The 24,362-nt window shown below is 40.1% G+C and overlaps 1 protein-coding gene and 1 non-coding gene across 7 annotated transcripts; both read left to right on the top strand.

Moving 5' to 3' along the window:
* Positions 1–497: 497 nt before the first annotated feature.
* Positions 498–13,196, top strand: LOC147182740 (uncharacterized). 6 transcript variants are annotated; one of them, XM_086066755.1, is made up of 16 exons: positions 498–737; positions 1,054–1,114; positions 2,085–2,418; positions 2,504–2,579; positions 2,675–2,807; positions 4,889–5,120; positions 5,680–5,783; positions 5,855–6,022; positions 6,119–8,899; positions 9,928–10,075; positions 10,498–10,603; positions 10,779–10,932; positions 11,435–11,509; positions 11,590–11,731; positions 12,331–12,422; positions 12,572–13,196. In XM_086066755.1, the coding sequence occupies exons 1-16, from the start codon at positions 718–720 to the stop codon at positions 12,626–12,628; spliced, it is 4,683 nt and encodes a 1,560-aa protein (XP_085922881.1). In that variant the 5' UTR covers positions 498–717; the 3' UTR covers positions 12,629–13,196. The 6 variants fall into 6 exon arrangements, with proteins under 6 accessions (XP_085922881.1, XP_085922882.1, XP_085922883.1 ...); XM_086066756.1 differs by having other exon boundaries at positions 11,608–11,731; XM_086066757.1 differs by having other exon boundaries at positions 11,656–11,731.
* trnat-cgu (transfer RNA threonine (anticodon CGU)) lies at positions 11,172–11,243 on the top strand. The gene has a single exon. It is a non-coding gene; the product is annotated as a tRNA-Thr (tRNA).
* Positions 13,197–24,362: the final 11,166 nt, after the last annotated feature.

The raw sequence follows: 24,362 nt of genomic DNA on the forward strand, positions 1-24,362 counted from the left end.
GTATTGATTATTTGTAGCTATGCTTAATGAATTTTAAAGTATGTTTAGTACAATTAACATGGATATACTGTTATAACATGTATGGCTGTTTTTAAACGGTAGTGAGAAGTTTTTGACAGAATCTTTTGAACGTGTTTGTACAAATGTTTTTCTCTGACAGTGACTCCAAGTTGGGTGCAGACATTGTTGCGATTCATCTTATTGGAATTATATTGTATTAATGCATTTATGGAAGAAAAAAAAAGAGGAGGCATTGGATGATGAATGTAACTTGAAACGATTAAATCAAGGCTCCATGGCTCCCTCTTAGTGTTTCATTTAACATGTTAGATAGGTCAAGTCAAACAGATATTGGCTAAAATATAATAAACTTTGCAGACATTTGGAGGATTTAAAGGAAGATGTTCCAAGTGACGGCGTGGTAATCCTGTTAATCTTTTGACCTCATTCCTCAAAACTAATGGAGTTTGTCAACTCTGTCGAGGATTACGCATGTCCAACACACTTCTCCGCACTGCTGTGTGTGATTTGTTCGCTCATTTTGGAAGCAATAGGACAAGGGATTTTTTTGTAGTTGGACGAATCATTTTGCCAGGCCTCCATTTTGCCTTAACATTTTTATGTATGAGTGCTTTCAGGTTTTTTCCCCCTTTTTCCCCCACTCTGATGTAAAAGGTTGGATTTTTATTCACTACATTCTTCATATCTTCATTGAAAATGATGTCCAAGACTCCAAGGTAAGGAACAATTTGGCATCACTTTTTTTTGGGTAAATAAATAAATAAATACAAAATGGGGAAAAATGTCGTGTAAATGACAAATTGTGCTGGCTTTTATTTGTTTCAATTCTTAGGTGGATAAAAGTGGTTTGTGACCTACAAGAATGATGTATTAATTTACTATGGGTGAAAGTCTTTTCATCTAGAATATTTGTAAGGAAAAGCAATTTGTCATGGCAATTAATTGATGTGAAACTGTGATTTAATAGATTTAATATTCTCTGCCTTTATCTGTACTTTAAAAGGTTGTCGATCCACTTTGTTTGAATTTCAGGTGGCCTGAGGTCCTGCTTAACACAAAGCTTCATAAACCTACACAAAAGAAAGGAGGGAAGGTTGGTTGCCATGATTCAGCCTTGTTTTATTGTATGAAGACATCATGTGCAAGCACACTTCTAATTTTACCACTGAAATGTATGTGGCTGTTAGGAATGAAGCACAGTTCTGTGAGTGGGTACAGTGCACACATTTGTGTAGCCACATCTGTTCTAAATGTACAATAAAAAAAATCTAGGTTTCCATACTCGTGTTAACAAAAGTTGGAAAAAAATGTTAAACTAATAGAAATAGTTCAAATTATTTTTTGACGTCTATAGCCGTCAATGGCAGTGAATGAGTTAATGGCTCAACTCAATTTCAAAGAAGATTTTATTTGTTAGTAGGTCATGTGTCCAGACTTGATTGCCTCTGTAGGTGAGGCTGAGTGATAGACCGTCTCTATATTTTCAATTATGTGTGTATGTGTGTGTGTGTCTATGATCACTGAGTTAGTCAGATGGTACTTAAGCAAATTAAGAGATCTTGTTGGGATTTAACAGTTTGCCACACTGGTCATCGGATTGAACAAGTCAAGAGTCCAAATTGGCATGTGGGTGAGCACATGCAATGGCTGACATTTCTAGTACAACAGCAATAGCAGAAAGCAGTATACTTCTCTCTGTGCTTATATTGTTGAGTTTTATCCCAATTGTTAGGTTAGTATGTTTCTTTTCTTTCTCCGTATTATTAATAAAGCAAAGGTCTCCCGCTCTCTCTCTGATGGACTATTGCGTTTGATGACTGTTAAATTGCTAACTTCAGTTGGAGATGAGTGTTGATTTTTACCCCCCCTCCCCCCTCCACTTGATTTCATTTAATTTCATTTGAATAGGGACACACTCTACAACATAGACAATTTTAAGACAAATCTCAAATACGCAGCATCACAGCGTTTATGCTAATATCCGATGCCTTTCTTTCACCAAGAAAAACAAAATATCAATAAAATGTTTGAAGCTTGTATCTGTCTCTCTGTCTCTCTCAAAGGAGGCATCGTCATTAACAGTGCCCGTATCTAGTAGAGGTAAACAGGCTGGCAGCGGTGGAGCGAAAGCCACTTTAAATGGCGCAAGGCGTAACAGCGTCAGCAGCGGCAGCGACAGAGACAGTAAGTCTGCTGTCACTTTGAAAAGAAGCAGCCACCAAGGTCGCGGTGGTCACTGGGCTTCCACCAGGCCATCGTCTCGTCCATCCAGACCGGCTCTGCGGCTCTGTAGCAGCCGGAGCTTTTCGTCACTGCACACCACCTCACTCACTGCTGCTCCGTTTATGAGGAGCAGCCGCTCTCTCAACAGACTTGACCAGAGGGCTGCTGGAGACGGTAACGTACAGAAAATATACTTTATTTTTTATTTTTTATTGGCAATACACCAATAGAACTGAGCCAGGTGATATTTCTTAAACAGACTCTGATCTGGACACCAATGTAAGGAAAGAAACATCCTCTGGAAGTGGAAAATTGTCTCATAAAGCGCAAATCAGGTTTGTTGTTTGTTTAACAATATGTGGTCAATTGCTCGTGATGCAAGTGATATGCATTGTCTTTGCCCATTAATTCATGTTTTTCATCATTGAAGGAATAACAGAGAGCTGGGTCATGGTGACAATGATAAAAAGAAGGCATTGAGCAGCTCATGTGAGACACTGGAATCTTCTTCGGAACTTTCTAGAACTGTATGCCTCCAACATGGGGACAAAGGCAAACAAGAGGTAATGGACAAATACACCCTAAAAGCTCACAACATGCACATTCTATGGCACGGGAAAAGTATGGCCCGCTCCGTTTAACCGGGCACTGGGTATTTACATATCAAGAGTCCTGTTTGCGTGGGGGGTTTGGGGAAGGTAGACCTGAATGAAAGGAAGCAAAGGCAGCTATGAAGTCCAAAGGGGTTTTTAATTAAACAAAAGGTGGCAGTGGCATGCAAAGCAAAAACAACAAAGTCCATAACCAAAGTGATAAACTAGGCAGGAGACATAGCGACAGCAGGACGTGGGTAAACAACAATGCACCGACAAGGATCGAATGAAAAACAGGAACACACTCACTAATTAAACACGAAGACACACCTGGACAAGGCACGCATGGCTGAGGGGAATGATTGGCTATACAAGAGGAGGACATGCACAGGTGGACTTGATTACACTTGACGAGACAAAGGAAGACACAAGGAAAAGCTAACAAAACAGATCGCGACAAAAACAAAAGGAAAGAAAACAAAATCAACCAAAACCCAACCCAGAACACGACACATGTAACATTTTGTATTGGATCTAACGAAATACTTGGTTAATTGCTTTAGTGTCCATTAAAAACTAGTATAAACAATTTACTGTACATGTAACTGTACATTTTCTTTCGTTTTTTCATGAGAATGGTTGTCTGTTGGATTGGATCTTTATGGATCTTTATCGAAAAACAATGACCAACAGACAGCAACAGAATGGGAAATCCTGTCGATTCGCTACTATTTGTTGAATTGTTGACTTTTATTTGAGTAGTTCCAGATGATTTCCACGTTAGCAAATTGGCCTGAATTGTTATGTAGTAATAATCGAGTAAACATTTAAAATAAATAAATATATAAAAAAAAGGGGGGGGGGGACGCTGATGAGGAGAATCTCATGTACACTCTAAAAACAGTTGAGTCAAAAATACCCAACTTGGATCAACTTGGTCAAGAATGGACCGATCTAACTTTTTCAGTTATTTGATCTAAAAATTTGGGTGAAAATTAAATTAATGACCCACAAAGCAAAAAACAACCCCATAAAATGGGTTGCTTTGTGGGTTATTCATTTGACCCAACTTTTGGGGTTAATTGAATAACCTAAATGAATTGGGTAAAAATAACTGCTCGACCAACAAAGTTAGATAACAAAAATATTTATTTAACTCCAAAAGTTGAGTCAATTAAACAACCCAATTTGGGGGGTTGTTGTATTTATTTAACCTTCATTTCACCAGGTAAAAATGTATGAGAACTAATTCTCATTTACAAATTTTGTGGGGTGATTAATTTGACCCAACTTATTGGTTTATCGAATAACCCAATTGACCTGGGTCAAAAATGAACTGACCCAACTTTGAGTTATTTAAGACAAAACTAAATTAATAACCCACAAATCAACAATTTTTAGGTTGTTTTGTGGGTTATTACTTTGGGGTAAATTGAACAATCCAAAAAGTTGAGTCAGTCCCTTTTTAACACTTTTTTTTTTACCCAACTGTTCTTAGAGTGTAATATAAATGGTGCCAACATGTTTTTTCATTTCTCTATGAGAAATAGATGTTTCTTCAAAGATGGAGGGTAGCCTACTGGATCTGGGGATCCAGAAAACCAGTCAGTGCTGACCGGTTTTCTGAGTCCCCAGAATCCCCCGCCCCCAATAAAACAAAACTGCACCTTTCAGAGTGGCCTTTTACTGTGGGCAATCTACAGCACACCTGTGCACTAATCATGGTGTCTAAACAGCATCTTGATATGCCACACCTGTGAGGTGGGATGGATTATCTCGGCAAAGGAAAAGTGCTCACTATCACAGATTTAGACTGGTTTGTGAACAATATTTGAGAGAAATGTTGATATTGTGTGTTTGGAAGAAGTTTTAGATCTTTGAGTTAATCTCATAAAAAAAAGGGAGCAAAAACAAAAGTTTTGTGTTTATAATTTTGTTGAGTATAGATTCGGACCTCTTAACTCATACTAATTTTTTTTCCTTATTTTATGTCCCAACATTTTTTGGGGGGATATTTGTTTCACCGCACCCAATTGGAACTAACCACTAAGGATGATTCTGAAGTGGAGCATCAGGCCGTGCGCTTTCAAGCTAACACGTGTCGCCAAGGTGCAGAAGACTCAAATAAACCAAAAGAAGATGAGATCAAAGTGCAGCAAAAGATGGAGGAAACATCAGCTGACATAAGCTCCGTGTCGTCTCCCAGCCTGTCGCCCACCTCCTCACCCTGCACTGACTCGTCATCTCCTTTCAGTCCTACACAGCAGGTGGAAGAAGGCAAAGGTACGCTGAGCGTCAACAATCAATGGGATTTTATTATCGACTCTTCCCAATGAGTTTTTATCTGATTTTGTTTATGGAAACTTCCTTTGCTGCATCTCCCTTCAACTTTTATAATGCTGTAATTATTCCTGTGTCGATGACTTCACATTGATTTTAATGTAAATTTATCAAATTAATATTTTGTTCAATCCAAATTTGATGCTGTGTCATCAAATGAAGTTGCATTGGATGATATTTTTAACCTGAATGTTGGCTGCTCTTGTAGGATTAATAAGGTACAAGCTTTAAAATGTACTTTAAAATTTTTTCTGCAACTAAGGGAATACTATATTCAGGTTCTGCTACGATCTGTAATTGATTCTCTTGAAGATCTATCTTGATATATTTTCCATTACTTACAGTCAAGATTTGTATATTCACCTGAATGGCGAATACCACAACCATTATCCGTTTTCCACTTGTATTTTTTTGTCTAATCTTTGGCTAAACTTAAACTGCAAAGGCAGACTTGTGTTTGATGCCAGGATGAATCTAATTGTGTGTATGACTTTCCATGTAGTCGGCTGTACATTTTCACCATCGTGTGTGATGCAGTCAAACGAAGACAGTTCTGACCAAGAGCGTCGTCCTTCTGACGGCGAAAGAGGGCAACTTGTCAATGAGGTCGGACAGACGTGCACATTTATTGAAAAGTCTATATTCGAATGAGTTTGAGTGCTTGTTTCCATCTACAGCTGGAAAGAACGCAGACGGAACTATCTCAGCTTCAACGGTTAAACCAAAAACTGCAACATGAACTACAACAAGAGAGGGAGAGTCATTTAAGAGAAAAGGTTATTCAAGTTCATGTATGGGATATACAGTTTTTCTTATATTTTGTCTTCATCCTTGCATCTCTTCACGTAAATATGCACATTATCGAAGATGATTTACGCTTAACTTGAGACAGAACAGCGCCGTCTATTGTCGATATTAATCATTTTTTCTTTGCATTGTAGAATGATCTTCCATTCAATTCTAACTCCGCATCGGAGCCAGTTTCGACGCTGCGCCGACTCCAAAAGTTGAACCACGAACTCCGTGCTGAGTTGGAGGCACAAAAGAGAATCCAGGAGGAAACCAGGGAAAGCGAACTCCGTCAAAGAGTCGATCTCTTAGCCCAACAAGCGCAGCTGCTTGTGACGGGGGATGCGACAGCGCTTGCTCAGGCCCATCTGGAGCAAGAACGCAAATGGTTCCACGAGCAGCGGGTGGAGTGGGAGCGTTCCGTCACCTCTTTGAAGACCCAGCTGAACTTCAGCGAAGAACAGAGGAAAGAATCAGAGCTGCGCACGACACGGCTCCAGGAAGAAGAATCGTACAGTCACCGGGCTCTCCGGGAGGAGGCCGAGGCGCTGAGGAAGGCTCTTCAAGAGGCCACAACACAACTGCGCACCAACGAGGATGCACAGGCTCAAAAAGAGACTCTCCTGCAGAAGCATCTCGTGCTCCTTCAAGCAAGCCAGGACCGAGAACGGAAGAGTTTGGCATCCAGCTTGGCAACTGCAGAGCAACACTCGCAAGAACTTCAGGAGAAATTGGATCAGGCTGAGCAGCAAGTGGAGAGCTTGACTACAGCGCATATGTGGAGCAGAGACATTGAAGACACCCAACAACAACTCCAAGAGGCGTTCGCTTCTTCAGTGGCTGCCGTTCAAAAGTATCGCGATGAAAAAGAGCAGATCGAGCAACAATGTCAAGAGCTTGGCAATCACCTGTCGGGGGCGCACGAGGAAATGAGCAGGCTGCAGAGTTGCTTGAAAACAGAAGAGACGCACTATCAGGACCTCAAGCAGTCATATGAGAGCATCTCAGAGGAACTGCTGGCAGTTTTGGAGAAGGCGCAACAAAGGGAGGCTGAAGCTCAGGAAATGCAGGATGGCTTTGAGAGGCTCCTCGACACGAAGGAGCAAGAGCTGAAGGAGGTTTTGCTGAAGATGGAAGTCTTAGGTAATAGTCTGGAGGAGACGGAAGCACGACTCGATGAAATCCTCAAGGTTTGCACCTGTGCCTCTTCTCATGTGAAGGATGAGTCTCTGGAGGCGAACGAGAAACTGGAGCCCCGTTTAAGTGACAGCAAACCAGAGGAAAGAGACACATTCTCAGATCAGAACAACCACCATCACTCAAGAGTCCGCTCCCGTTCACTCGGCCCGTCGCACCAGTACATCACCACTTCAGGAGACGACCCGGAACGCTTTACGTCGGTCATCCAGTTACTTGAAACCAAACTTTTCGTAACAGAGGAGAAACTAAGGGAAATCACCGAGCGACTGGAGGAACACCAGCATCAGGACCCCCATCTTAACTCCCAGCTCACCCGCAGCCGAGCCTGGGCCCGGCATCTCGCTCTGCTGCTTGACAGCCGGGCCAGGCAGAGCCAGCGTTTCGCTGAGGAGACGGAGAACCTTTGCAGGCGGTCGGCCGGTCGCTTCCAGCTTGCGCTAAGCATCATACGAAGCTGCCGGGAGAAACTTCAAACCAGCACCACTATTGAGTTGACGGACTTTGAGGGGAGACTATCAGCTGTTGAGACATGTCTTCAGCAAGGACGGAACGATACGGAAAAACAACAACTTGCATCCATTAATGCCTACAAAGTGGAGGGGGAAATCCCCAGTGATGTATTGGCGGGAATTGAGAGCAGCATTGATGCAGAGGTGGAACTCACTCCCGTAGTACATTCAGAGGACATCATAAGTGTTGGCGAGTGCTTAACGAGAGAATTAGTTGTAGTTGAAAAAATGTTGGCAGCCCTAAAGGGTCCAAATGAGCAACTCAAGTCAGTGCCAAGAGAAGACGGTGTGACTGTAGCACACAGGTACAAACTCATCATCTCCCAAATACTGACCTTAAAAAAGACTCAATTAGAGGAAGGAGCTCGAGAGGACCACACAATCATCGCGAGAGCCTGCGCTGAAGCAGAGTTAATCTACACTGCCTTTAAAATCCAACAACAATATCAGAAAAACTCCCAAGGGCACAATGGCAAAGATCATGCACATACCAACGCTCCAAAGTGGATTTCCTATGAAGAGCAGGATGTGGTATTGGACAAAACAGCAACATGTCTTCAATCTGAAGACATCACAGATGAGAAAAGGCCACCCTGGTTAGAGCGACTCATATCCAGGCTGCAAAGAAGAGCTAAGGTCGTACGGCAGCTCAGCCAGGAGGTCACTTGTGAGGAAAACCGTGACCCCGCGTCTGTGGTGGACCTGAACTGGATGCAGGAGCAAGCAAAGCTGGTTTATCTGTCAGACAGGCTCTACTTAGACGTGGAGCAGGAGCAGCAGCGACGCGTAATGTTGCAGGACAAACTTCAGGCTTTGTGCAAACAGCAGGACGCCTCATTAACGGATGAGCGGAAGGCTTTTAATCACACCTTAAGTGAACTCCAGGAGGACAACAGAGCACTGAGAGAGGAACTGGAGCATGCTGAAGGCAAGATAATATCCATGGAGACCGGAAACCGGAGACTTCAAGAAAACAAACAGATAATTGAGGAATACCATAAGGAAAGAATGCAAAAACTAGAAGCGGAGTTTCAAATGGAGATAAATGAACAGCAGCAGATACACAGAGAGGAGATGAAACATTTGCATGAACGCCACATGAAATATTTTGTTTCTAAAGAAAAACACACTGAAAACTTTAAAGACAAGCCTCCTTTGCTTAAAGGCAACTCACCCCCAACAGAGCAGCGAGAATCCTGCCAGAATGACTTTGAAAATCATCAGGTAATGATCATGTCTAACATGCTGAACAACTTACAAGCTGTTCCTAATATTTTGACTCCCTCATTTATGTACTGTAATGCAATTGGACTGAATTCTCAATATGTCAGAAAGGTTCCAGGACTAGTACCATAAAACATATACAGATATTTTTAAATCCAAAGTTGTCCTTCCACAAGTCTAGCCTCTTCTCACACACTGAATTGGGCAAATGACGCAGGACGTAACGACATTAGGGGTGTGCCCAAAAATCGATTCTCATAAGAATCGCGATTCTCATTTAGTACGATTCAGAATCGATTTTAAATGTCCCCAAATCAATTTTATTTAAATTATTTTATGCTGTCTTTCTTCCCTTTGTCTGTGTGTGCCTTTTAATTGGAGCGCTGTTCATGTTGTACCCGATTTGGCCACTTAGGGGCAGTGTGGTTCCACGCGGTCTGATACACTGTTAAGTTGTAGCCACATTAGAGAGTAGAAGGAAAAAGTCACGATCAAGTTATTCCAATAAAAGTGTGGAGCCGTTCTTTTGAGTAGCGCATTAGCGAGTCCGACTGGAGTAGATCATTACAATTGCTTGCGCATTTGTAGATTGAAGCAAAAATCATTATCAATCAAATCATTTTGAATAAGCAATCATTCTCAATTGAAAATCGAATCGCAGACCCAAAAATTGGAATCGAATCGTGAGACATTCAAAAATTCCCACCCCTAATAGACATGCGAGACTGTCTGGCCCACACTAAAGGAGAAAAGTCATAGTTTATGTATGAAATATTTCTTTTCTGACACACCTCATACATATCCCATATTTTATTTAGTTCCAATAACTGTATACTAGTGCAAACGTTAATGTAAAATCTTTGTCATCACAGACTGTTCTAATGCTACATATACAAAAAATATTTCACGTTCACATTTTTCAACTTGGGTGAAAAGGCGAAAGTTGCTTTAGAATTCTCCCAAAAAGCATCAAGCAAGTAAATGTTTATTCTTCAACCTCCCCCCATCATGTGTTCTATTCTTCTCAGGTCTTCTGCGGTGAACCTTTCAGTGGCATGGAGGAAATGCGCGGGAGGTTGATAGCAGAGCTGCAGCAGCAGCACGAGAAACAGGTGGAAGAACTTATAAAGGAGAAGGAGCAGCTGATGCAGGAAGAGACAGCTGCCTCAACAGCATGTAAACAAACAATGACTTCAAGATGAAATGAGCAAATTGGATCTAATGACTCTATGTAAACAGTCAATTCTGTCGAGTAAATTTGACTCTATTTAGAGCGGGACCAAATAGACTCAGTTTTAGAGTAATATTTACATGTGGAAGAGAGGAAAATGAAGAATTAGAAGAAAAAAAGTCACTCAAGGGTTGAGGAACGAACACACGACCTTCAGCTTGGGAGACTGCCACACTAGCACCTGAGCTATGCCCCTCCTAATGCTTGCTTGTCTCGAAGAGGAGACCAAAAACAACTTTTTGGGTGTCCATTTATTAAGATTTATCTGTCAATTCTTTATTTTACTCTCTCCCAAGTGTAAATATGACTCTAAAACGTTACTGTGTAAGCAGCAATTCACAAGCTGCCATATGCCGCTGTCTTCCAGCCATTGCTGCTATGAGGAGAACCTATAAAGCTGACCTGGAGAACAATCGAAAGCCTCAAAACATCTTTGAGAGTGACGATATCACACAGATCCACAATGAATATCAGTAAGTGGCTGCTCAGGTCAGCAATGAGAAATGGTTTTCGTTGAAGGTGAATGGTGTGGGTTTGATATAGCTCTCTTGACTGTTGACAAAATGTTGGAATTATAGAATGAAAAAAAACCAAGAGATTGTATGGAAACATTCTCTCTCCTCTCTCTCTCTCTTTTAAAAATTACAGAAAGGCGATAGAATTACTGAATGAGGAGCTGGAGGAGTTGTCATTTCAGCACACTCAAAAATGCCTCGAAAACACTCAGCTGAGAGGAGAGCTGCAATTGGAGAGAAAATCCTTCAGGAAGCAGAGAGAAAATACAGACATTAAACTGGAGCAGGTCTGTGCTACTTAATGTGTGATAATTAAGGAAATAAAAATACATTTTGTTTATTTCTGGGAAAAGGCAGATGAGTCACTGTGCAATACAGGAAAAAAGAATAATACACAAACAATTGAACTCAATCTTATTTAGGATTCATTTGTAATAAATTAAAAAAGGTGCAAAATAAAAAAAATTGAAGGGCAAATACAGGTTCAACTATTTACTGTTAAGCATGATACTATACAGGTAAAGCCGGTGCAGTGGCCAAGTGGTAAGGCGTTGGTCTCGTAAACCAAAGATCATGGGTTCAAATCCCATCTGTACCTTAACTTGTATTTTGAGAACTTGTAGAAGTGGTGCTAAAGGAGAAGAATATGAAGTCAGTATAAAAATCCACTCGTTTTAACCCATCTGAGGGTGCGGCCATTTTGCCACTTGTTGTCAACTGAAAATTACATTAAAGTGAGACGCCACATTTGGATGTAAGTACTGTATTTTTGTTTTTGACATGTTGCAGGCGTGGGAGGCTGAGATACACTTCCTAAGACAAGAAAGCGTTTCTCTCAGGGAACAGTTAAAGATTGCTCAAATGGTATGACTGTTTCTCAATGTATGGTGAAAAAAAAAAGAGATCATTTTAGTACATTCATTTTTGATGACACTGAATGATAGGATAAAATGCACACCCAGAACAAGATGAAGGACTTTTATAAAAACAGCCATGATGAACCCTACCAGGATGCCAAGGCACTAAGTGAGGATGTCGGGTTTGCCACCATGTCTTCCAGTTGGGTCGTGCCTGGACAGAACCCTGGTAAGAGATGACTGGCTAACCCGTCATTAACTATTAATTATTAGGGGTGTGAATTGCCTAGTACCTGGCGATTCGATTCGTATCACGATTCGATTCGATACCGATTAATCCCGATGCGAATCTATAAACTGATTTTTGCGATATTTTTATTTTTTTTACTCAAATTTAGAAAATACTAATCAGTAAACTTGTTCATGTACACTGTAAGATTTGTATGAAAATGTATTTATTTATCTGAAAATTCAGGCTTATGACTGAGCCACTGCATTTAACAAAAAGGTTGCAGTCTGTTTCATGTTTGAACAGCACTGAAATAAAAATTTTAAGGCTTAATGTTCCATTAATATAACATTCTTCCATGCTTAAAGTGTGAATCCTAACCCTAAGTAAGATTTTGTTGAATATTACCATAAAAAATGGATGTTTAAAAATCGATTTGGCCGCATATCGAATCGAGAATTGCGCGCTGTAATATCGCGATATATTACCGAATCGAATTTTTTAAACACCCCTATTAATTATGTATTGAAGTGCATCTTCTGTATGATATAATGCACATGTACATGTGATTTTTAACATATTTATTCTTATTTTGCCAGATGTCAACACAGCAAATGCAAGCAACGCTGCGTTAGTGAAGAAAACTGACAAACCGTCTCTCCTTCGTCGGATTAGAGCAGTCAGGTCAAAGGTAAACTGATGCTGCAGTACATAGCATAGCTATGCTAAAATTAGGGAGTAGGAAAATTAGCTAGAACAAGTAACAACGTTGAAGCCCTGCTTCCATTGTTCTTTTTTATTTTAATTGTTTTTTTTTTTAATATTCTGTTTGCCTTGCAGAGTTTGAAAGAGGGCATTTCTGGCCAAGAAAGGATGAAGCTGTTAAATTCATTCTGATTAATCAAGGATGATTACCGGCACTTCAGCAGGGGTGTCAACTGTACGGCCCATGGGTCAAGACCGGTCCAATTGGGGATAGAGAACACAAACTGCCATTTTTCAACTAAAATAACTGTTGTTGCTAATCTTGTCACTGGAGTTTACAATGATAACTATTTAAATGATGACATTGTGAAATTGGCTGATATTGATGCACCGAAGACTAAAATATGCCAAGTTTCAGGAGCATTAAGCTGCCACCTTTTTACTAGAGTTCTGGGAAAATGAACATCTATGCATTTATATGGACATTTACAAAGCATGAATGGGGACAACTGCAGTCTCTTTATGACAAGTTCCCACCCTAATTTGTAAGGTGCGGCGAGTCACGAAAGGTTGTCCAGATTTCCAAATGGATGTGGAGATTTGTGGTAATTTCAAATAATTTCTAGATCTTAAAAAATATTTTTTTTTTATGTATTTATTTATAAAAGGTACATAAAGTTACACATATGTAAATGAAAACACCAATTCATAATATTGCTGAAATTGTATTCATTAAAAAAAAAGAAAAATACTGATATGATTTGCAAGATAATCAATAAATGTGAAGATATTTCCCAGTGTATGCTTAATTATTGTACCAAAAATTTGAAAAATTTGGATCAGTCACCAATATACTGTAATGGTTCAAATGACTATTGCATTACATTACTACTACTACAAGCTACATTGATGCACTGCTTATAGTATATGCATTGTTGCAGTATGTGTTATGGCACTGGTTGGGGGGGGGGGCTGTGATGAATATATTTTTCCACTAGATGTAGCATGATACAAAATGTTTCCTAACTGGATGCCAACTTGTAGTACAGAATTGCTACCACAGCAGGTCACCATCACCCGCACATAAATCTGATATACGACAAAGACCCTCAATTGCACTGTATGTAATTTGATATCAAATATAAATATAAAAATGTCAATGCAACACAAGCACTTAACATTTTGTAGCAAAATATTCAGTTGCTTACAAAACACATGCTACTCAGCTGTCACTTTTATTTGATAAACTATACATTGTGAGAGACTCAATTTGTGAGCATTATTAAAAATTATTTTATAAAGTGAAAAAGGCTTAGCTTGGATTGACATTGTTGTCGAGGCATTGACTGAATTGTTGTAGTGGAAGCATTATAAGGAGCTCCAGAGCTGTTAACAGCTTCAATTTTACGAGATTCAGTACAAGATAAACAGAGTTGGGAGGGTTACTTTTAAAATGTAATCCATTACAGTTACAAGTTGCCAGCTAAAAAAAATTAGTTGGTAACGTAATCCAAGTACCATAATATTAAAGTAATGTAACTGGATTACTTTTGGATTACTCTAATATTGAGTATGCTCATGAAGACAAAATCAAAATAAATATCACAATATATATTCTATACAATGTGCCCCTGCTATTTGCGGGTGATAGGGACCCGGGCAGCCTACAAATAGAAAAAATCCTTGTGTAATTAAAAAGCATGAAGGCGATTGATTGATTGATTGATTGAAGGCCATATGTTGTTTTCAAACTGTCATTGAAAGCAACCACACCTCACAGTTGGATAGATAGATAGATTGTCATCCAATGAGGATGACAATGTGTGACATCAACTGCAAAATGAACTTTGATCCCAGTCACAAGTTTCGCCGTGTATATGTTGTGTATGATGTATAAATAGTGAATTGTTGGGAGGAAGATTTGTTTGGAAGGTGTAACTCACATTATGGTTGTAGGCTAGCAGGCGAGCTAGCAAGAAGCTACAGCACGTAGCATGCCGCTGGACTCTTAGCTCAAACTTTCGCTCTAAGTTAAGGTGAATACCGGTCGCCATTAGTCAGTTAGTTCGTTCCCACCTCCCCGACATGTAGCAACGGTCCCACTCGCGCAGGCGTGCACGCGCGCTTTCTCTCGCTCTCTCTCGCTCTCTCTCGCTGTCTCTTTCTCACCCTTTTTCGCACTCTCTCTCATCGTAATTGTAATCCCTCAAAGTAATCCCCATTTTTATTAAATGTATCTGTAATCTGATTACATGTTTTTTCCTGTAACTGTAATGGAATACAGTTTTTTTTTTAAACGGCGGTACATGTATTTCGTTACTACCAAAGCCTGAAGATAACTATAAAGAATTTGCCTATACAAAGATAATTATGATTTCATTGTTTGGAGTCTTAACTGGAGCGTTACAATGAGAGCTTTAGGAACAGGTTTTCGTAGTGTAATGATTAAGATCACAATTTACAGTAATTAACAAATCCAAAGTGCAGAGCTCTCATTAATTTGCATGTTATAAATCACTGTGCCCTTGCAAAGGTCTTGAACGCTGCTCTCTTCCACGGAGTGACATTTCTCAAGAGGAACATCGCACCTCATTAAACCCTGCGCTCTTTTCCTGTGACTCCAAATGTGAGGAGCCCTCGTCATGTGAGGCAACATTTTCAAAAGAGCAACGCTGCCTCTTAATGCTATCCATCGTCAAGAAGACTACACGGTGAACTTTACTTGCTCGACCATGCGCAGTACAATTTAGCTTCAACTCAAAATAGTTCAGGACAAAATATGTCAACAAGAATAACAAGTGAAACGTGTCGATTATCTTGGTAACGTGACTTAAGCAGACATGGAGGAGGACAGTGAAACGTTAAATAAAGAGCAGGAGGAGGCATCTCATCCTACACAAGATGAGGAAGATGAGCTTGCTTTTGTGTTTTTGTTTAGATGCAACATATCTGATATGAGAGGAAAATATAAAAATGCAAGAAATCATCGTTAGTTCATGAGCTTAATTTAGGGGATTTTTTGATTGAACAGGTCTGGAGGTAATGAGGCTCGGGAATGTCCGTGAAAGTGAACTAAAAAATGTGATTAGCCACATCCATCCATCCATTTTCTTAACCACTTGTCCTCAAAAGGGTCACGGGGGGTGGGGGGGGGGGGGGGGGGGGGGGCACCGGAGCCTATCCCAGCTGGCTACGGGCAGTAGGCGGGGTACGCCCCGAACTGGTTGCCAGCCAATCACAGTGATTAGCCACAATAAATCTATAATATGGGGGTGAGAACTTTTTCACACGTGGTCAGGTAGCTTTGAATAATTTTTTTCCTTAAGAAAAATCACCATTTAAAAACTACAAACACATCACGCACACGTCACGTCACTATGAACTGATTTCTGCACATAGTAAGATAAAAATAAAAATAAATCTGTAGAGAAAATTTGTCAGAGAAGTCAGCAAGAGCTGTTTTTTGTGCGTGTTGTTTTTGGCTTATTATTATTTTGGGTGGGGTTGGGGGGGGGTGTCATACCTCTACATAAGTTAATTGGTTACAATCATCCCATGTGCATACAAGTGTTTGATGAAGTGCTTTTATTGAGGTTTGGAGAGCAAATAAACCAGTCTCGCCAATAACCCAACAGCATAGTAGTATTTGAAGCAAGTTTAAAATACTTTTTTTGGGGGGGGGGGGGGGCTTATCCCGTTAGGCGTCGCCACAGTGTGTCATCCTTTTCCATCGAAGACTATCTTCTGTCTTCCCTCACTACATCCATCCATCTTTTTTTAGGTCTTCTTCAGTCTCATCCAATGTGACTCCGCCTGCAATACTACAGCTCTATTCTCGTGAAATTATGACATCTCTTTTGATTTTGTGGATTTATTCTTGTGAAATTACGATATCTTGTAATTAGGAATATAGTTTTCTAATATAAAGACTTTATTGAATAATACCATGAATAATACTCATTTTTGGGGAGAAAACCCCCAGAGGGGGTTAAAGGTAGCGCAGGTTGTGTTTGAGCAATAAACATAACTACATGTTTTAAAGTAAAGCATTTAATAAATGTTTGCGTATGACATTCAGAATATTTGTTCATGTCAAAATATTGGGGTCATTTTTTTTTTCATTTTAAATATTGCAAGTAATTAGCTGATTAGAAAAAGAGGAGGATAACCAAAACATGTTGACGACGTCCTCATAACATTAAATGTAAAGAATTAACACATAACAGGTGCTCTATAAAAAATGTTGATAAAAAGCCTTTTTAATTAAGTGATTAATCATTCCGTTCCGTTCCGTCTTCAATTCCGCTTATCCGGGGTCGGGTCGCGGGGGCAGCAGCTTTAGCAGGGAAGCCCAGACTTCTCTCTCCCTAGCCACTTCAGCCAGCTCCTCCGATGGGATCCCAAGGCGTTCCCAAGCCAGCCGTGAGACGTAGTCTCTCCAGTGTGTCCTGGGTCGTCCCCGGGGCCTCCTGCCGGTAGGACATGCCCGGAACACCTCCCCAGGGAGGCGCCCAGGAGGCATCCGAACCAGATGCCCCAGCCACCTCAACTGGTTCCTCTCAACGTGGAGGAGTAGCGGCTCGACGCTGAGTCCCTCCCGAATGACCGAGCTTATCACCCTATCTCTAAGGGAGGAAACTCATTTCGGCCGCTTGTATCCGGGATCTTGTTCTTTCGGTCACGACCCACAGCTCGTGACCATAGGTGAGGGTAGGAACGTAGATCGACCGATAAATCGAAAGCTTTGCCTTTCGGCTCAGCTCCTTCTTCACCACAACGGACTGATACAGCGTCCGCATCACTGCAGACGCTGCGCCGATCCGTCTGTCGATCTCCCGCTCCAACCTACCCTCACTCGTGAACAAGACCCCAAGATACTTGAACTCCTCCACTTGGGGCAGGATCTTATCCCCGACCCGCAGAGGGCACTCCACCCTTTTCCGACTGAGGACCATGGTCTCGGATTTGGAGGTGCTGATCCTCATCCCAACCGCTTCACACTCGGCTGCGAACCGCTCCAGCGAGAGCTGGAGATCACGGCTTGAAGAAGCCAGCAGCACCACATCATCTGCAAAAAGCAGAGATGCAATGTTGAGGCCACCAAACCGGACCCCCTCAACACTCCGGCTGCGCCTAGAAATTCTGTTCATAAAAGTTACGAACAGAATCGGTGACAAAGGGCAACCTTGGCGGAGTCCGACCCTCACAGGAAACAAATTCGACTTACTGCCGGCAATGCGGACCAAACTCTGACATCGGTCGTACAGGGACCGAATAGCCCGTATCAGGGGGCCCGGTACCCCATACTCCCGAAGCACCCCCCACAGGACTCCCCGAGGGACACGGTCAAACGCCTTCTCCAAGTCCACAAAGCACATGTGGACTGGTTGGGCGAACTCCCACGTACCCTCAAGGATCCTGCCGAGGGTGTAGAGCTGGTCCACTGTTCCACGGCCGGGACGAAAACCACACTGCTCCTCCTGAATCCGAGATTCAACTTCCCGACGGATCCTCCTCTGCAGCACCCCCGAATAGACCTTACCTGGGAGGCTGAGGAGTGTGATTAATCATGATTTATCAAAATTCTAAAATGTATACAATATATTTTTTTTTACTCACCACCAGCTGTGAGCAGCACGGCGACGGTTAAAGTCAAGACCAACCACTTCATCATGTTGTTCAACAAAGTAGCCTGTCGTCTATGGAGGACCAAAACTGCCAAAATTCAAAATAAATAAATGACTAAATAAAATAAAATAAAATGACTACAAGTGAAAATTAAAACGGCTATAAAAAATACAATTGGAAAATCAAATAAAAAAATATAAAATGGAAATAAAAACAACAACAAAAATATATACATAAATAAATACATTGTATTTAATTTTTGAATTATATTTTTATATACATTTTTATTTTCACTTTTATTTATTTATTTAGTAATTTATTTATTTAGAATTTAGGCAGTTTTGGTCCATACTGCCAGGACGAAATGTTATTCCTAAGCGTGTCTTGGGTTGGACTCCACCGTTTCAAATTGCCTTTCATTGGTCGAGTGAGCGGCTCAGGCGAAGAAGTCTCCTTGCATTGGAGAGCTCCAGCAATGGACGACTATCTTGTCTACTGTCACAATAACTTGCTAGGACCGCCCCCCTCATTTGAATAACATTTCAACCTGGCAGTATGGACCAAAACTGCCAAAATTAAAAATAAATAAATGACTAAAAGTGAAAATAAAAACGAATATTACAATTTTAATTCAAAAATTAAATACAAATGTATTTATCTAATGTGTATTTTGTTATTTTTATTTCCACTTATATTTATTTTGTTGGGGATTTGATTTTCAAATTATATTTTTTTATATCTGTTTTTGTTTTCACTTTTAGTCCTTTATTTATTTTTGAATTTTGGCAGTTTTGGTCCTCCATAGGTGTCAACTTATCAGTTTAGTTTTTTTTCAGTCAATGTTCATTAAAAAGCGGTCTTTTATACAGTTCAGTAGATGCTCTTACTCAACGTGTTTGCAGACTGATCCAAATATGTTTTGGGCATGTGTCCAGATAATGATTAGTCATGATATTGGTTCCAACCTACGGTAAGCTACTTTTGGCGATATTAATACACCAGAAAAATGATTGTGTCATCAGCATGCAAACAGGCAGAGTTTTTAGGGTTCGCCTGGGTTATATTGTTCCGTAACTATTGAAATGTGAGACAGGGTATACCCTGCGGCACACCTTTAAGAAGTAGTCATGGGTCTAATAGAAAAAGAGCCTCAACGCTTACTGGCTGCATGCCCAACAAAGCGATTCCTAGTAAACCAAGTGACCCAGCTCTCAGATTTCGTAACCTTTCAAGCAGTACAGAATGATAAACAGAATCAGATACCAGAAATTGCAGATATCCAAGAACTGCAGCACAATATTGTCTGTTGTCTCTGGCAGCGGGCCCCAAGCTTTTTTGTACCAAGGACGAGTTTCATGTGTAGACATGTTTTGATGGGCCAGCATAGAAACAAAGAAAACACATGATTAAACACCACTTGGCATCAGATCATTTAAGCCATTCGCCAAATTCAAAAATGTTCAAAAGCCAAAATCAAAAAACAACTTCAACATATTCAGCTCATTTGATATCGTTCCACATTATTCAATATCATTAATATAAACCATTCCACAAGTTTTCATTCAGCCTTTCAGCCTTCACACGCAATTTCTCCAGAAATTGCATTCTCTATTTATCATTATAATGATTATATGTTTGTTTGTTTTTTAAACACCCTCCTTGACTGCGGGCCAGCTCGCCGGGTGCGATGTTCAAACATGGACCCAAATGATCAGGTTGGAATGTCGTTTCCACTCCACAGCTGCGATCTGTGACCGCCCTGGCCAATTTGACATCATCCACCCGTGGAGGTCTGCTTGCAGTTCCTTAGAAACGTATGTCATTTGTACACTTCGATCTTCTGCAAGTCTATTTCTTCTTCCGCGATGTCCAAGATGTTTGCCTCTCGCAAGCTGATTTGAAAGGAAATGAGAGGAGCTGCTTCCATTCCAAACGTGTTAACTTTTATCTTGTGATATATTTCAATGATATTCAAATGTTTATATTGTCAAAGAAAATGCACTTTTTTTTCCTTTTCTTTTTTCTTGCTTATGTACATGGCCTCTAAAACATGTTGGCCTCCGCAAAGGTAATAATGCTGATCAGATATTTATTTTGGAGTTTTACTGTGGTTGTAGTTTGCAGTAATGTAGAACTGCACTGCATCAGACTGTAAGCTGCTTTGGTAAGATATATTTTAACTCTGAATTAGGTGAATGATTGTGCTGCAGGTGTACCCTCAAAGTTGAGTTTCCTCATCTTGCATATTTTATTTGCAGTTCTCTTGATATGTACACACAAATGCCTATTGGCAAAAGTGTCACCCAACTCAAAGCTGTTTCCCCGCATTCCCAATGCGCGTGCGACGTTACACGGGATTCGTTCTGAGCTGAGTTGGCCCACAAAAGCTCCCAGGCCTCATGACTGATCATTGGCTAATACAGAACCACCAGCACACAGGCGCACCTGCACAGGATACAAAAATAAATGTCCTATTTAGTCATGCAAAGATCAATGACTGCAACCAGCAACAGCACTCGAACAACACACTCCAGTTGCGTGGCCACCGAATGAGTTTACGGACAGGGGCTGATCATGGTCATGATCATGTGGTCTTTACGCAACCCGCGTGACCCACATGCGTCCTCCCAGTGTTACCATGACAATGGATGGAAGTCCTACAATGTTCACCAGAGCCCAAAAAAAATAAAAATAAAAATTGGCAGGCTCCAACATGAGTTTAACATCTCCAACCTGAGCATGGAGGATGATTTGATATTTGGGAAAGACAACTGTCAAAGAGCCAACTCACTCCAGAGGCAAACAAACAAAAACAAAGGTTTGTTTTCAAGCACTCACATGGCCAAATCAACACAGCCATCATTAGTAGCCTTGAACCTCACAACTGATTTAATTTTGATTAGATTTTTGGTTTTTCATGTTTTTATTGGGTCCCCTTTCCCCCCACGTCTGTCTCGTTCGCCTGTTCTCATTAGCCCGGTCCCTGTGAGCTGCTTGTGTCTTGTCCAGGTGTTTCTCTCTTGTCTCATCAGTTTGTTTGTATTTATGTTGCGTTTGAGGAAGGTTGGACCTCAAAGCTTTCGAAGCGAATGTAAACAACAAAGATGGATGATTCCGATAAATTGCTTATTGTTCTGGTTAACGCAGGCAATCCAAATCACGTTGGGTTACGTAGTTACTTTTTTTGAATAACTAAATTAATTATGTTTAGAATCGTGCAAATGATGTTTTGGCATTCACGGTCTTTGTCTCGATCGACGTGGTTTGTCATTGCAGAGGTCTTTTTTTTTTCTTCTTCTCTCTTCGCAACTTGGATTGATGAGTCCGAAGTGGCATTCCTGTGCATACTTCTTGGTATGATGTGGGAAAAGTCCAACTTCCCACCTTCCTCAAATGCAGTATTAGTTTCCTGCTTTTCGTTCGCTTGGTTGGATCATTGTTGCTGTTGCTGTCATGCACCTTGTCCAATCATTGTTATGTGTTGTAGTGAGTGTTAATTGTGCAAGGTAAAGTCAAGCAGACCCAGAATATACACACTACACGTTTCAGCGTATGCAATGTTCTTTTCTAAAGACCAGTTTCTGAAATGTTATGCATTATATAGTAATGTAATGAAAACGTTTAAGAAACTCACACTGAAAGGTCAAGATTAAAATGTTTACCATCTGAACCAGCTCCTTTTATTATTATTTTTTCTTCATGTGTGCTTAATTGGCCATGTTAATTTGCTACTGCCCAATGAATGGGTCTCCAAATTTATTTATTTATTCTTTTTAACAAAAAAACACCAACATGCTTTTACTGAGCACAACATTTTAGTTAGACAATGGTACGAATAAAAAAATCTAATGGAAATAAGTCACAATTTTTCCATTGTTTAAATAAATTAATCCAAAAATGATTCATATCGTTTCCAGATGTTACTTAATAGATATTAAGTGTGCTGTTGCCACATTATTTATTTATTGATTTATTTATTCCATCTTGACAGAAAGTTCCATGACCCAAATTAGTCCTAGGCTTTATCAATACCGGCATGTTTTATGTATAATGAATTTCTCCATGTTATAGATCATACTGGAAAATATCTCAGCTTTGTACAAAAGACAGTACTCCCTCAGTATTGTCAAATAAGAACAGTGAATTTGATATGTTATTGGCAGCATTCATACTTGAGAGAACATTGAACGGCAGGATATACACTTTTTCATAAATTCAATTTTCCAGCCTGAAGATACATTTAACAAATGAAAACTCAAACTCTATCAGCTAAACTGTGTTGCCAAATAAGACAACAAGAATATTAGAAACCACAAACATAATAGTAAACATACTGTTTCGGTAATCACTCTGACAGAGACAAAAATGGAGAAATCTGAAAGATCTTTGTGCATGCTTTCAACTTCAATAGATTATGTACCTGAGAAGTTAATGAAGTGCCTAGAGAGTGTATAAAATAGAACAAAAGCAAAAAAAAAAAAAAAAACGTGACAAAACATGACCAGCATGAAATTTGCTCAGATGGGCTAAAACAGATGGTTGTGGCTCACATAATAGTTGTTGTATACCTGCCATGCGAATGCTGCCACAAACAGAGCCCCTCACCACTAAAACATCAACACGATCGACACAGTTCAAACCACAACATGCCCTCACTGCGGCTGTAACGCAGCTGTGTATGCTATCCATTTGAAAGGTGATCAGAATGTGATCAAATGCAGCCCAGGTCCCGAGCGGGGTCCAGGCTGGCCCACTTTGCAGACTTTAAATAACTTGCATGGCTGTAACCCCCACATCGGATCTGCAAAATATTGACAGGATTTCTAACCCATTTACAAGTTGAGACCATCACTTTCACAAGCCCACAGCTTCACTTTAATTATAGCTCGCGTATGAAGCATGACCATCTTTTGTGTTAAAGTTGCTTCTGAAATTACGATAAAATAAATTCAACACATGATCTTTTTTGCTCTTTAAGATAAATGGTCTAGTGTAAAAATGACTGCATACTGCCAAAAATGTCCACGCGAATGTCAAATTTGATTGATGCTGATCTAAAAAATGACACTCACACACGCGTCCCACAATGTTGTGTGGAAGCCTCCGCTGAATGTGAGTTAGGCCTTATCCTCAAACTATCTTGTAACACTAATCATGTATTGAGAATTTTACAAATCTGATGAGTTTTTAGTCCTTCACGTTCACAAATAGGTTGAATTAAAAGATCTTTGTGCAAGTTGTGACTTTTTTACTCGCGACTGCCACTTCTGGCCCAAAGCATAACTGCAGCATCTGTGTCAGGCTCGTTCATGGTGCGCGTGTGAGTATGTGCATGATCTTAAAGCGCACAGTTGACAAAGGAAGACATGACTTCGAATGAGGTAAGAAAAACTAAAATTATAATATTATAATAAAAATTACTAAAAATTTGAAAATATAATTACAATATTTTTTAAATAGAAACGATTATTAAAAATAAAAAAATATTTTTTTTAAATAGAATCGTTTAATTTGAATCGTAATTAATTGAATAATTACACTAGTTAACTCACGATTAATCACAAATGTTATATCTGTTCTAAATGTACAATAAAAAAATCCTAGGTTTTCATACTCTTGTTAACAAAAGTGGAAACAATGTTAAATTAATGGAAATAGTTCAAATGAAGTTTGACGTCTATAACCGTCAATGGCAGTGAATGAGTTAAAGATAGTGTGTAGAATTTTTCAACTTTTCAACATTCATTCATTTTAAAAACCCTCTATAAATTAAAAAAAATCCAATTTCTCACATCACAGGCGCAGCTGGTCACATCTTGCAATTTGTTTACATAAATGCACCATGGGCACGCCAATCTCATCTCTCCGAGCCAGCAACTCAATTTGCTTCTGCGATGACAAGCACGGTCCGGACCGCCCTGATTTCGATGCAAATGAGGGACTCCATTACAATTGGCCCGGTTTTAGCTATATTCCATCCCATAACGGCCCACAATGGCGCAAACGAAAGAAGACTCTACCCATCCATTTGCCCTCAATTTGCTCATCCAATGTCTCACATAGTTTTCAATCTTTGCACATGTTTTCAGCAATTCCATTCAAACATAATGTGTTTAGAAACCAAATGTCAGATTCGCTTCATATACAATCCAACAGAGCCAACACACCTAACCCACTTGAACAAGCTATCACCACATCTAATCAAATCCAGCGGAATAATCACCGAGGTCAACAGTGCACATCCATCTTGTATAACCAAGTAAGTTTAAATATTTCCGACTGGTGCCACACTCGGTAA

The sequence above is a fragment of the Leptonotus elevatus genome, chromosome 1 (genome assembly GCF_054856555.1).
Source record: "Leptonotus elevatus isolate MCC_2025b chromosome 1, RoL_Lele_1.0, whole genome shotgun sequence".
NCBI lineage: Eukaryota > Metazoa > Chordata > Actinopteri > Syngnathiformes > Syngnathidae > Leptonotus > Leptonotus elevatus.